This window comes from Coturnix japonica, chromosome 5 (assembly GCF_001577835.2).
Source record: "Coturnix japonica isolate 7356 chromosome 5, Coturnix japonica 2.1, whole genome shotgun sequence".
NCBI lineage: Eukaryota > Metazoa > Chordata > Aves > Galliformes > Phasianidae > Coturnix > Coturnix japonica.
This window is the reverse complement of record NC_029520.1, coordinates 20,790,102-20,805,512: the sequence shown is the minus strand read 5'-3', so window position 1 is coordinate 20,805,512 and position 15,411 is coordinate 20,790,102. Positions and strand designations below refer to the sequence as shown.

General features: G+C 39.7%; 1 protein-coding gene and 1 long non-coding RNA gene across 4 annotated transcripts in view; one reads left to right on the top strand and one right to left on the bottom strand.

Annotated features, from left to right (window-relative positions):
• Positions 1 to 5,599: 5,599 nt before the first annotated feature.
• Positions 5,600 to 9,936, bottom strand: LOC116653454. Its single transcript, XR_004307293.1, has 2 exons — positions 9,811 to 9,936; positions 5,600 to 7,013 (listed from the first exon to the last, which is right to left on the bottom strand). It is a non-coding gene; the product is annotated as an uncharacterized LOC116653454 (long non-coding RNA).
• Positions 9,937 to 10,098: 162 nt separating this feature from the next.
• Positions 10,099 to 15,411, top strand: part of C5H11orf49 (chromosome 5 C11orf49 homolog) — a 91,125-nt gene continuing 85,812 nt past the window's right edge. For 2 of the 3 annotated variants that reach the window (XM_015864311.2, XM_032444683.1), the window contains exon 1: positions 10,099 to 10,226. In XM_015864311.2, the coding sequence (XP_015719797.1) occupies positions 10,187 to 10,226 (40 nt within the window). In that variant the 5' untranslated portion in view covers positions 10,099 to 10,186. Of the gene's footprint in view, positions 10,227 to 10,287; positions 10,465 to 15,411 lie in introns of those variants that run through there. The other variant, XM_015864312.2, reaches the window with a different exon arrangement.

Sequence of the window (15,411 nt, the reverse complement as noted above, 5' to 3'; positions counted from 1 at the left end):
GGAGGAGATTTAGATTAGACGTAAAGAAAATATTTTTCTCTGAGAGAATGGTCAGGCACTGGAATGGCTGCCCAGGGAGCTACCAACCCTAGTGGTATTCAAGAGATGTCTGGGTGAGGAGCTATGACATATGGTTTAGTAGCTTAGTGCATAGCAATGGTGATAGGATGATGTTTGGACTAGACAATCCTTTCCAACCTCTATGATTCAAATGTCCTTTCTTGGGAAGTTATTTCTCAACACCTCAAGTTCCCTAGAAGAAACCTTCTAGAGGAATTTCCTAGCAAAAACTTTCACTGTAGCTTAGTCATGCTCACAAAAGCTTGCAGAAATCATGTTTAAAATATTTAACTAATATGAATCAATTTCATAGAAGCAAAATGCATTTGTGCAAGACTAGGCTCCTTTTCGTAAGTATTGTTTGGCTCAGTGGGTAAGCAATAGGCAGTGGACACAGTAAATGCTGTCGAGCTTTTGACAGCCTCACAATACATTTCCATGCAATGATATTTTAAATAAAACTAGCAAAAGGCCTGGAGGCATTTGATTGAAGAAAATTATAGTTGTTATTTACCAAAATTCTGACGTACTTCAATTGTTATCTTTCAAGGCTTGTCCTAAGTCCTGTTTTGTTCTGTGTGTTCACTGACTACTTAGGCAATGATTGCATTTATACTTTATACTTGAAAATCTGTACTAACAACACCTGATAATCTCAAAACAATGGCAGTTGAGATGCAAACAGTAGGAAGGATGAGATCAAATATCTTAAATGCTATCAACAATTGGACAAACTGTCAAGAAATCTACAAGGAAAAAACAGTAATGAGAAACATGAAATATTGTTCTGAAACAATCAATATAAAATATGAATTCCTGACAGAGGAGAAACACAGCAAAAACATATATTAAGACTGTATGTATAACAAACAATATAAATCAACAATGCAATGCTGTTGCCAAAAAATGCATTTCATTCTGGAATGCATTAAAAGGTGTGTCAAGCAAAACAATTTGTTTTGTTTCTAGACTTTGCAGGGTACGAAGCCCCACGTGGCATCCCCTGTCTGGTCTTGGCTGAACACCTTCAGAATATAAACATATTAAGAGAAACGTGAAAATAACAACAAGAAGTTTATGAAACAAAACCTATGAGAAAAAGCTGAAGGAATTAGATTAGCCTAGTCAGGAAAATAAAAGCTGCAAGTAGATACAGATTTCTGATACATAAAAGCTCATTATAGAGATGTTGATCAACTACCCTCTGTAGTTCCAATAGAAAGGCATGAAAGAGTCAATTTGATTTGTGACAAGAAACACTTAAAAGATTTCGCTAATCAGCATTCCAACTAAGTGTTTCTAAACACTAGAACTGACTGTCTATGGGCACTGTGGAATCTCTTCTGCTGAAATGAAGAACAAAGTTTGATAAGCTTGCAGGTACTAGCCTTGATATAACTAAGCCTTGATGCAGTACAGGCTGGACCAGGTGATCTTTTATGACACCTTACAAACCTCCAGTTCAACCATAGATATAATTCTGAGAAGTCAGATAGGAAAGATCATTACAGAGCCTGCATTTTTGTTGTTCAAATTCTACATTAGTGAACATCCTTAACTCACCAGAAAATCCAAGCAAAAAGCAAGCTCTGGGTTCAACATAAAATCACAGGTTTGGTGTCATCAAGTTATGGGATTTTCCAGTTAGTCTTTTAATTTCTATCATTATTCTGCTGCTTCATTAGCTATGTCAGCTAGCTACCCCTTTTTGATATCACCAGTGAACTATATCTTCAATATCAGAATTCACTATTGGATGTAAAAAGAAACAGTCTAATTTTCCAAAGAGCTGAGATGCCCACAGCTTTCACAGCTGGTGACCTAGTTAGTAAATGATGGTCTCTGTGTTAAATACATTCAATGAAATTTTAGCATTGATTTATATTTTATGCTATGCTAACACTTTTTCCTTTACTGCCTCCCTCGAAGTCTTCTAAGCAGTGACACCACTACTTCAAACTCAAATGTACTCTTATATGTCATCAATTGAGTACTCACAATACAGTCCTTTACACTGTTTCTCAAGTTAAAGCCCACTCATTCTTGAGAAAATAACAATGCACGCATTGCATTCTGCTTCATTACCATGATTGTTTTCATTTTTAACACAGTAAATGGAAGATTAACAATTCAGAGCTTGTGTTATTTCATTTTATCCCCCTTTTGTTCATTTGCTGCCTTATAAGCAGTAACATCAGTTTATTTGGAGGAAAACTGTGATCATCTCACAGACCACAATTAATTCTACTTTTTGATACATAACAGCAAACCTACACTAAATGCCTACACTTAAAAGCTGAGATATGAAGAACCCTATAAAAGTTACTTTGTAATGTAATGATCAAAGCACAGATTCATCTGAAAACCCATTTATATATTTATTGTCAGGGCTATGGAGGGGAGACAACAAACCAAGTAAATTGACTCTCTAACTAGGGAGAAAGAAAACAAACTAATCCTTTTCTCATGTTTTCTATGAGATAGTAACTCTTCCTGGGTGTCCTGCAAGCTGGTTCTTCCCTCTCTTGCTGGTTCCCTTACATCTTCTATGTAAAAATAATGCAAATACACCCTCTTCTACTCCTGATTGGACTTCTCCCTGCAGTGAACTGGCAATTACCCAGGCCTTGCACAATGTCTGCATTGCAAAGGTAGCCTATGGTCTAGCCTTAGGAAAAAACACAGTTTAATACCTTGACTGGCACAGGAAGAAAAAAAAATGAGAATAAGGAAGATCATAAAAGGAAAATATTCTGTTGAAAGCTACCAGCAGAAGAATTCAATTAGAAAGGCCTAACAACTTTTCTTCTCCAAACACTTTCAAAATGGGAAAGCAACAAGTTGTGCCTCCTAAATGAATTCTTGCAGGCACTGAGAAGCATTTTCTAAAGAACTGATGAGCTGTGCCTTTCTTTGAAGCTCTTACTGTGGTTTGTAATCAATAACTTCTATGTTCAGGTAAAAAGTTTGTGGTGGAACCCTATCACACATCTAGAAAGAAAGGTGACCTTATTCCTCAGTACCCAGAATATCTGATGGGCTGACTTTTCCTCCTCCTCAAAAAAAAAAAGTGTATCTGAATTGGGCCTGCAAGAGAAACAAGGAGTCATAGGAACAGATGTGGAAAACACAAACATACCCCTTTCAGCTCACAAATGTTTCTTGTTTACAGAATCCCAGCCACTATGGAGATGAGTGACATGTAAAAATGCAGACAGAGATAAAGAGTGTTTTCTTTCTTGAAGATGATTCAGTTCTTATGCTTCATTGGCATGATGGGTTAGGCAAGTACCGCCAGCAGTCTTGAGTCTTCCTGATAAGAGATGTCAACCATCTGCTTTCCTATCAGGTGGCTGAATCAGAGACGCCTCTTAACACCTCTCCCTCTCTTATATTACCTCTTGATAAGTGTGAATCAGAAAACAAATTAATTGCTTCTTACCTACACCAAGTGAGACCTGAATAAAGACACAGATGGGAGCAAGATCCAAAGTTGCACACACTCCATGTGAGTCTAAGATCAGCCACCCAAACATTTACACATACACGTTTAACATCCCTTCTAGTCATACACACTTATGCCCACGTTGTTGCAGTTTTAGCATAATTAAATGTTATATTTTTAATTCTGTTAAACTAAGAGTAGTATTCTGAGAATTCAAGGTAATGTGAGGTTGTGTCTTGCATTTCCATTTGTGCTTCAGTCTAGGTCAGCAGAGTTGATAGAAGCTTAATCAAGGACCACAGCATGCATAAAACCATGCTTTTAGTTCACATTATAAAGTTTGTTGGAGAAACTGCAAGTTTCTGCTTCTCGTAACTCAGAACATACTGAGTATGCTTGGTAAATACCAGAAACATACTCCGGTTACAGAGTTTGAAGGAAACAAATCCATACCAAAATTTCATTGCTCAAGGAAGAACTCTGCTCTCATTAACAGTAGGTAAACTGTAACAGGATTCTGGCAGGCAGGTTCAGTCTCTACTGCCATACCACCAACACCTGCCTCTGATGTTGTGGGCCAACATAATAAAATAGGAGGCACTACTTTTGGAGTGGCCTTCATGCTATCAGTTTCAAGTGGGGAATGGAAGCTCTAATTTTCTGCTTTAGAAACTAGCATGATTAAGTCAGCCAATCAAAAGAGAATTTTTAGTACATTCCTCGGATAAACCTTAATATCTTAATTTGCTCTTTCAGTTTCCTCTGGCTTATTTTTTCCCCTCTTAGTAAACTATTTGCATACCACCCCTTCCATCCCTTACCTACTGCTTCTCAATATCTCTTCCTTAATTCACCAACCAGAGATCATCAGTCTCTGGCTTCTCTTCTAGTGACTCCACAAAGACGTCACTCCTGAAAACACCCCAAGCTTTACGTGACAGAAAGGAAACAACATCCTTCACTCTGTCTTCTCATATTACTTTATGAATGACTGGCATATCGTTGTGTGCTTTCAATAAAATTCATTCTTCAGCTCTCATGAAGCTGCAGTATTCTGCAGTGGTCTCTCACAACAACCCTTTTACATATTTAACAAGCACAAGTAAGGGCTGTTTTGCAAGAATTTCACAATTTTAATGAATCTGTAAATTCTTCTTCCTTCTGGTTTCTCCCCTTGCTCCATCATTTGCTTTTCCCTGTAGATTTTAAGATAGAATACTTCCAGACTGTTTTGAATGTGCTAAGTCTCTGTACTGCACACAGGAATTTTTGTCCCTCTCCCATATGAGCTGGCCAGTACAGCTGTCAGAGTTACTGCCTTGCTTCAGCTTTAGAAGCAACAGTTCACTCCCACGCAGACCTACCCATTTTCTTGCACACACAGAGCTTCATTTACTTTTATCAAACAGACACCTGGCCTAATTGACAACACAGTCTGGATGCCTCAGTTTGCAAGGAACATTCGATGGATTAAAATGAAGAATGAAAATTATAGGCCTTTTCGAGTTACCCCCCAGGATGAGCTAAGCCTTGGCTGTCAGAAATGTTTCCCATGCCAGAATTTCATAGTGATATTTATTTCTACCAGGCATATTGGACTTTTTTTGTTTGGCATGAGAGATCCTGCAAACTCTGCCAGAAATGGCTGTTTTTCTTCTCTGCATCATTAGTGCGGCGGCATTCCAGCTCAGAAGGGTCACTCGTTTGGTACTAAGTATTTTTAAAGATGTCGTTTCCTTCTCAAAGAGATAATGGGGACAAAAGCTGAAGAAGAGTGTGTCTCCAGCTTGACATTACAGAAAAAATAAATAACAAAAGCAGATTTGCTTGCTAACACTGAGCTTAAGAACAAGAGTTCAGTTATTCACTAGACATCACAACTGTAGCATATGACTTACAAGTACCTTTAACTTTAAAATGGAGATTCAGCCTCACTAAGTCACGGAAACTATCATAATCATATTCCCTCCTCACAAACAGATCACCTACAATTTAGAACTAGTCCTATGACTAAGGAATAGAATAATGTTTGTTGTCTTTTTTCCCCACTAAAAACTTTATTTAAAATATAATGATCCGTGAACTCAATTAAGCTTTACCCTCAGGTGTTGTTTATTGTTGTATAGACTTCAAAATTAGGGCAGATCTGTAGTTTCTTCCTTTCTGTTCACCATTTAAAAGGACAAAATAAAATCTTCAATCCAAATTAAAATGCAGGTATGGAATAGTAAAGAAGAAATTAATTATAATTGTACAGTACTCACAGTATGGTTTCCTGCACATTTATAACGCCTAACCCGTTAAATGTACACTTGACTTTAATGTGACACTTGTAATTGTACCTGGAACTTTAAAGTCCATTAATGGTACAAATGATAGCTAATTGAGAGAGCTGCTGTTGTCATCAAGTCCTATCATTAGCTGGGGAAGTACACTGTTGTTTCCAAACTTCATTTTGTGGCAGATGTTCAGAGAGAAACTTCATGAATCTAATTTCTCTAAAGCCTGTTGGCCTTAAGAAACAATCTAAGTCCCATCTGTTAGCCTATATTTTACCCACAGAAATTAGTCTTAACATTACATTATTAGAGGGGAAAAAAGAAAAAAGAAAAAAAAAATTGCTTTGTTATGCTAAACCTCAGGTTTGCTGCTTGCAAACAAGGTAACAGTTCACTCAGTCTGGGAAGGCTCAGACCAGGATAAACACGGGGAGTACTGCAGTCTTCTCTGTAAACGTCTCCCAAGGAATCAACAACATGAAAATACAGATTTTCTCATATAAATTCGTTGTAAATTTGGCTGACCTTTGAATTTAAGATGACCATATTTTTAGCATCTGTGTTTAGAGAGTTTAATCAAAGTTCATAAATATAATTATTAAATCAGAAATTTATTGGGAGCTTTTATGGGTTTGCAAGTGACTCATAAATGAATCATCCAACTGTGGCACCACTGATTTTTAAGATGTCTTGCATAATAGAACATTAATTCACATGTTTTCTAATTAATTACATAAAGAAAGCATGCAAAGTTTTTATCCCCCACTCAGTTCACTCTTCACAAAAATCTCTCACTGCTATGGTGCTTAAGATAACATCATCAACAAAAATTGACACTTGTTTGTTTTCCCCTCAGTATCTGATTTGTTTTGCAGGTGTTCTTGGATAAACACGTTTTGTTATCCCACTAGTAATTTTGGGAATGTACCCATTCTGTTAATTTGCCCATGCAAATGTATCAGAGGCCTCAAATATTACAAAACATCACCAGAAACAAAAAATCTAATTCCTGGGCAATATAGATACTTAGCTCACTCTTAAAACAGGACAGTGCTATGGACACTCAAAAGATGAGCAAGAAAAGCTAGAGAGAGCTTTCTAATGTTTCTTGTAAAGCTTTCTTACATGCATAGAAGTCTGATGTGGGACAAGACTGAAGACTCCTCACAGCCTGGTCCTTAACATGTTGCAGTTGTGAACCTTAAAGCAATATAGTCTCCAGCTGCCTCCTTCAGAAAAGAAAGAAAAAGGAAAGATAAGTTTTTTGCCTCCAGTACCTCCAGGCTTTAATGTAATTACTTTAGCAAAAATTGTTATAATTCTAAGTAAATAAAATATTTCATCCTCAGAAAAAAAATAATAATAGAAGCCAGACAAAATGACTCAGTCTGTTTAAAATGGGATATTTCCTCTAGAATTTGTTGCTTGATATCTGGTTCTGTTTATTATTCTATATAATGTCCTCTCTGAAAGAGGAGCCGTTTCTCAGGAGAACTTCAGCTAATAAAAATATTTCAGATCAACTTCAATAGTAGCATTTAGAATAATGAACAAAAAAACAGAAAGGATTAAGCTACACAATTAGTACAGTGGGCTCAAAGTATGTGGGAATGGAAGAGAATAGAAATTTAATCTAAACTACATGTTGCAAAAGACAAAGCTGACCCAGGAAAGAGTCCTCCAGTCTACACATCAAAATATATTAAAGAAATTACAGCAAAGAAAAATAAAGAAAAATCTAAATTATACTACTCATTATTTTCAAACACATGGTCACAAGGACTCATATAATTAAACTAGCCCAATTTAACTAAAGGTGTGATTTCTGATGGTCTTACGTCAGTCTTTGCGGGGAATTAAGCTAAATAAAATCAAATGCTGATAGACAAAACTCGACAAATATAGTTTAAAAAAAAGTAAGTTAAAAGATTCCAGGGTGAACGGTAACCCTGAGAGTCTACTCCATCATCTGCTTGTCCTGAAGTGAGAACTGTACTCCTGATCACCTCCCAAGGGGTTGCTGACAAATCTGCTGTTTTCCACTATCATTCTCCCAGCAGGGCCTGAAAGAACATTAAATCCTTGTTAAAGGGTTCCTCTTCCCAGAGCAGCTATTAAGCAGATGCTTTCCACTGACCCAGAAAAGCCTTCTCAGTTTTAAAGAGCTTTTTATTAAAATGCAATGCACTTGAGTTCTGAGATTAATACGGGGAAACAAACTTAACATCTACAACCAACCTGGCAGCATTTCAACCTTTCTAGGTCACAAGCATGAGAGGCCAGGTGAGTCCTAGAGCTGATGTGTTATATCATCTAATCCTGGCTTCTAGCAAGTCCAGAAAGGAATTACAGTAAACAAGGAAGTCTATAAAAGGCTTCAGAAATGGCATCCTTTTCTATAGTTCTCTCCAAGCTATTAGCATCCAGGTGCCATTACTACTGAAACTTAATACTACCACAAATGGATTTAGAGTCTAAAAGGATTACCTGAACTGGTTGAAAGGAAATAATGACGTCCAATCCACAGAGACCAAACAGTAACAAAAAGAACTCCAGAGAAAATGAGATATCTTATGGTGTATTATTTAAAACCAGGCTTCAAAAGCCTCTTGTTTACAAGAGCTCCAGATAATAATCAATGCAAAATGGTGTTTTACAGAAATGGCTTAAGCAACAAAAAAGAAAGAGTGCACAACATGTAGAATGCTTTCTATCAGCTCAAGAGACTAACAGTAAAGAAAAGGCTTAGAGATTTGGCTTTTCAACACCAGTGAAACTTCCCAGCTGATGGTAAAAAACTGCTTATGAAAACAGAGATCTTAACATTGGTTTTGAAATGGCAAGAACTGTGCTTCAAACCTCCTATCAAATCAAACTGTATCCCTCCTCTCCAGCAGTGGCCTAGAACAAGATACCTCATTGCAAAGCACCAGAAACGCTGAAGAATGAAGTCTATTCAGAATGCTGAAATGAAGCCTATTCTGTAACTATATGGAATAGACTTCATGTTAGAAGACATGCTTACCAAAACACAATTAGTCAATTGGCTTTGCTATGAAGTACAATAGATCATATTCCACAAGACATTGCACTTTTTTTTACTATGCTTTTATATGTACTAACATAATCTTGTATTTCCTCATTATGATCCTGTTCAATACAGAGTGCTGTAGCTTAGGAGCATCTACTGGTCATATAACTAGAAAGATTATTATGGTGGAAGGAGATAATTGAAAATAGATGAAGATGCTCACCCACATCCTGAGCTCAGAGAAAAACTCCAAAGGGAGTAATCTCCAGAAAGAGATCCTTCCCCAGTGTCAGTCAGCCCTTAAATGGGGTCTAGGAGGGGTGCAGCCAGGCTCCACCCCTTCCAGTCACACAACTGAATTGCCTTCACCTGTGCTTCTGTGGCTGACTCAGTGCTTGCCTCAGGTTTTAGGCTTTTTTCCCCTATTGTCTCCCCCATTCCATTGGGAAGCGGGAAAGTGTGAAAATGACCACATGGAGCCATCTATAGGATTAAACCACAACAATATTAAAGTGTTTTATTTCTGCTGCTTTACATTTGTCACTAAAAACACAACATCCCTCATCTGGAACTCCTGGGATTATGACTTTGGGTTGGGATTTTTCTATTGCTGATGTGAGAAACTGCAAAGACTTTTGGAAATTGTCTCTCCTTTAGCTTCTGGGATAAGGGCACTCAGTAGGACCAGTTCCTACTGGCCATGGGAAGAGCTCTGCCCGGACAAGGGCCATTCCCTGAGAAATTCCTAAATAAGCATTAAGGGTTCCATAGCTCAGGACTTTTCTGCTACTTTCCACTTTCCTGTGGAAACAGGCAATGCCTGATGTTCCCTATTCCTTCCTCTCTAGAGCACCAGTGTTGCAAAACAAAATCACGAGCAGAGTGAACATTACTGACAAGACTGATGTAACTACATGGGGTTACATCTCAGGCCACTGCTGGCCCTGCCCTCTGGGATACACTAGTCGCACAATACCCTTCCGTATCTTTATTACCGTTGCCATACGTTTCTCCTCAGGTCACTTTGTCTCTTCAGCCTTTCTCCCTCTGTTGAGTAGCCCGGCCTTGGAGCACACAACCACTCCGTCCCATGGGATGGCTCCTCAGGACCAGGCTGCTCCGCTCCGTCACAGACCCTTCCCTCGAGCTCTCTCCTTTCCCGCCCTTCGCATCCCCGCCTCAGTGCTGCCGTGCCGGGGCGGGGGTTGATGCGGGGCAGGAGCCGGACCCGCTTTCGGGCCGGAACCCTGCCGGTGTGAGGGTGGTTCCCAGCCGGGGCGAGCGGAGGAGCAACGCCGGGCTCTGGGAGCCAGGAGCGTCGGGTGCCTTGGAAACGGACGGAAGCCGGGAGGAGGCGGCGGCGACGAGAGGATGCTGAGCCCCGAGCGGCTGCCTGGGCCCGAGTACCTCGGTGAGGAGCGGGGCAGCCCGGGCACCCGGCTGCGGTTCGGTGTCAGAAGGGCTCGTTGGGGCAGGATGCCGCCCGGCCTCGGGGCCGTGTGTGGCGGAGCGGGTGGGATGCTCGGTGCCCGCCTCAGCTCGGCCGGTGAGAGGGGGCTGCAGTCTCTGCTCGCTTCTTCAGTGTCAGAAAGGGTGCTGCTCTGCAGCTGCCAGCGGGTTGGAAGGTGGGCTTTTCCTCTGAAAGAAAGGTAATGTTTCCCGCTGATATTTTTATGCCACATAAAACAAGAACCTTTTATTTTACAAAGCAGCCACTCCCTTGTGGGCTGCATCCCATTGTGCTGGCTCTGGCAGTTAGTGTTTCTGCTCGGTGTTCCAGTAAACTAAAGAGCAAGGAGATTAGGTGTTATTGTGTCAAATGAAAGGTAATTATGAGGGAAATAAGTCAATATGATGTCACTTAATTGCTAAAGATGAACTGCAAGCTGCGAGCATTTGGAGTGCATTCAAATCAATGTTTTTGAAGTGATACTCTTCAGCCATTACCTTCTAGGCCTAAGAGGCTGTTTGCTAATAACTGTTATTAAGGTATACTTAATTTGCTGCGGCTTTGTTGTACAAGGAAAGGTAAGAAGTGGTGTGTATTGGTTTGTGTTACTTGTTTCAGCATGGTTTTGCTTTCTCTGGTAAGCCAGAACGTAACAGAGCTAGAGAAACATTGTACTGTCTAGTCAATGGAAAGCTACTGTTCCAGGGGAAGGCTGCAGCCGCTGTTTCTTCAGCCTAGGTTAGGGTCAATGAGTCAGGATCCGACTCCCCTTCCAGGGTGCCCCACAGCAATAAAGAGGGCTGAAGAGTTTAATCGAAGGGGTGATCTACATCCTCTTGGAGTAGAACCTCTGCATTTTTGCTACTAGGCTGCTGGTAGGTGCTTTGTACGCGCCTACGTACCCACACTGCCATCTGTGTTATAGAAACTCAAGGCAGAAAGTAGGAGTTTTAGCTCTCTGCACAGGGTGATTCTTGAGAGATTCATTTTGGTGAAGTCCTTATTATGGATTTCAACTTTGGCATTAGTTCAGGTATTTGAGAACAGTATTGCAGCATGCCATTTAGATACACCCTCCAATTGTGCGTCACCCTGTTATACTACATCAGCATTTTCAACTTATGCATTAATGGAGACACTCACTTTTCCACAGAATTGCTCTAGGCTGGAACTTGCAAAATTTCTTTTTTTCCCCCTTTTTAAAGCAAGCCAACTTGGTTTGGGGTTCATTTAATTGTTTTTTAATGGAATAGGTGCTTAACACTTACTTGTGTGAAACTTGTCATTTAGGACTGAATCAGTCAAAACAAGCTAGGAGACAGACTACCAATACTTCTTAAAGAAGAAATAACCAATGTTCTGTTTTACACCTTTAAGGGCTCTATGATTCTATGTCAGATTGTGAAAGAATTGCCTAAGAGCTTTTTTAGTTGATAGTGTAGGGAGGGAGTCCTGTTTAAATTGCAGTCTATACTAGAAAGCGTCTTCATGAGGCTGCTCCCAGATCCTACGGAATGAATTCTGTCCTCATAGTAGGAAATCAATAAAAAGTGTTTTCATAAGATATTTTGTTTGTTTTCTACATTGCCCTGGCACTCTGAAATCACTGTTATTTGGATTTGTCCTCTTCCGTACCTCTAACTCTTGACAATACAGCTGTCTGTTGTGGGGTTGGAAGAAATTGTGAAAAAAAGTTTCACATTCTGTAATTTCCTTCTGAAACTGTTTCCCCAAGCTGCCATATAAGATATTCTTTGAGTCTTCTAGATTGGATGGCACTCTTTCTTTCTTGACTTGAAATAAGCATACTTCACCTCTTTTCCTTTCTCAACACACAAAACAGGCCAAATGAAATGAGCAGCCAAAGTAGTATTTTGTGCTACTTGAGGTGTTTATCTTTTCTTTTTCCTTCCCTTTGTAAAGGTAATTCTGTCATGTCCTGTTTGGACACTAAGAGGACAATATATTCTGACATATTCTAGGGGAAGTAGAAGCAGTCGGGAGTTAAAATAAAAATGAACAATGAATCAGACATTCACTGAAGATGAAAAATAACTGCAAATTTTTGGTATTGGGAAGTGCAAATCTCATGCCATAGTGACTGTGAGACAATAAGTAGAAGAGCAGAGATGACCAGAATTCAGTGAATAGGAAAGGAGATGAGGTCTGCGAAATAGGCAGAAAGGGCTGCAGGGAAGAAGCTGTAGCAAGCAGGATGTTTAAAACTGTGTTTTCACTCACTAAACAATAGTTAGTGTTTGGGGATAGTGATGAAAATGTGTTTTACGTTTGATGGATGAGACTAGAACAACAGTAGGCAAAATAAAGCTTATTTGAGACACTTTTCCATGCCTTCCTCATTACAGTTTAATAACTGGTGATTGCTCCATTATTTATAACAGGCAACAGAGCACTCAGTTTATTGTTCTACTCATGCAGCTGTCTTCTGAAGCTTCAAGTTGTAGATTTCCCCATCTTCTCCATTAAAAAGAAAATGCTGAAGATTATTGCAAATTTCTGAAATTTTCCTCTGGAGCCTTCTTTTCTCTACTCCCTAATTCCAGGATGTTGGTTTTTTCCTTTCTTTGCCAGCATAAGACATGTAAGAACATAAATTTACCATTAGGTAAATGCCTTATTGGTAAAGCATGAGGCTATTAAGTGCCAGGAACACAGTCCTGTTTCCTCATCTCTCTTAGGCTTAATGAGTTGAAAGAGCATTCACGTTTTACAAAGCCAAGAGTAGCTTCCAGCAAAGTACTTCAGTCACACAGTGACCTTGCACAAAGCTGGGGTTTACCCTTTTCCTGAAGTACTGAGTTAGAAAGTCCAACTGCACCCTCAGCAAGTTTGCAGGTGATGCCAAGCTGTGTGGTACGGTTGATGCACCCAAGGCACAGGGATGGGATGCAATTCAGAGGGATCCAGAAAGGCTGGAGCAGTGGGCCCAGATGAACCTCATGAGTTCTAACAAATCCAGGTGCAAAGTCGCACCTGAGTTATGGCAATCCATATAACTATAAGCCTGGGGATGAAAGGATTATATACAGGCCTGCTGAAAAGGGCTCAAGGGTATTGGTGGATGGTAGTGATGTCAGTGATGTGTAGTTACAGCCCAGAAAGCCAACAATATCCTGGGCTGTATCAAAAGAAGTATAGCCAGAAGGCATCCACCTAGAGATCATCTAGAGATGATCCTACCCCTCTACTCTGCACTGATGAGACCATACCCAGAGAGCTGCATGGGGTTCTGAGCAGCCTGATGGAACCATGGGTGTTCCTGTTCTCCGGCATTGGACTGGACGGCTTTTAAACTCAACCCTTCCAGCTGTAAAAATTCTATGATTGTACAATTTTCTTTACCAACATGTTCAATGTTTAGGCTACTGTTACAATTGGAAAGACTAATGCAGTAGAAGGGCAATACAAGAAAGTAACAGCAAAGGGACCAGTGCAGATAGGATGGTATTTCACAGGAAAAGTAAAGGTACTCACCCATCTCCAAAGATTTAGGCTCACAGAAAGAACTCTACAAGGAAGAGATCTTCAGCCAGAGAACCTTCCCCAGTTGCAGTCAGCCCATAAATGAGGTCTAAGAGGGGTACAGCCAGGGTCCACCTCTTCTTGTCCCACAGTTGAATTGCCTTCACCTGTGCTCCCAGGGCTGACCAGGTCCTTTCCCCAGGTGCTCAATCAGTGTTTCAGGCTGTGACTGAACAGTTCCCATACAGCTATGCTTATATCTAGGGATCATGACCAATGCTGAATCTCTTCACAGTTGAGATATTTGCCAAACTTCTATGGAACACTCCATCTGAAAGATGTTCTGGTCTAAAAAGAGATAACAAATCATTTTTCTTTTCCCTTTCTTACTCTTCTGTATAAATAGGAGAGCTATAATGCGGAGGATGAATGACTTCCCTGCTGATAGATTTAAGTTTGTTTGTACGGATGATAAGTTCAAATCCTCTTAGATTCAGTATCATACTTTCTCCAAAAGATTGCAGCTTCAAACCAAACCTGCTGTTGTACTACAGGATATCTACCTTAGCTTGATAGGTATTACATGGAATCTCATTTTGAGTGAGGTAGATTTCCAGAACTGGAGAGCCTCTGTGTTTGAGTATGAATTGACAGGGAGCCTGTCAAAGGGTATCTAATGTCCTTGTAACAAGCAGTAGTGGTCATTACTTCCACAGTGTTAATAACATGCTGAATAAATTCAGATTGATTTATGTTTTAGGGGAAAAAAGCTCAACAATTGTGCAGTGAAGAGGTGGTGATGCCTAACATCTACACTGCATCTTGCAGGAGGTAGTTGCTGGAGGGATTTGGACGATGAAGGCAATCTGTGTGCGGTCTCAGGATGCTTGTGCAGTGAAAGACTATAATGTCATGGTTTGTTATTAATGTCTGATTAATTTTTTGAAAGAAATATCCAGTTGTGGTCACAGTAAAATTACAAACTGAAGCATTTCTCAGATTTTTTGGTTGAAAGTGATTTTAAATCCACGAATACACAGAATACAATGCGTTGTGTGGCCATTTAGCACACATTCCTGAACAGCTGTTCATGTCCCACTCATATCATAGTGTTATCTCTGGTATGGCTGGGTCTACTTGCACTTTGCTACGCATTCTGTCCTTTAATCTCAGTTTTTAGGGCTAATAGGAAATTATACTGATAAGCTGTGCAAAGCTGTGAGGAACTATAGCTGTACAGTGATTTTGCTCTTAGGTCGGTTGTTTTTATTTGCATACTTCTCTTGCTAAGTCCATTCCGTGAGGATATCTGAAGAAGAGAAAAAGAGCATCCTGAAAGGTTATCAATGCTGAAAAGTCTTTGGGAGCTGATGTTATTCTGTTTTTGTAGTTTATATGCATTATTATTACTCGTGCAATATTAGCAATAATTGTTTTTGTGTTACTGTAGTTGTCTCTGATGTGCTTTAATACAGTGGGGTCCTTAGTTCAGTGGGGTCCTTAGTTAAGCTCTGATTTAGAATAAAATCAGGAAGTGAATTTAGGAGCGTACAAAGTAGCAGCTAGAGATTTAAAAACACCAAAAATATTTCAAGTACATTAAATCTTGTAATGCTCTTGAACTTCTGATAACTGAAATGAATTAGAGCGGTAATTGCATCAA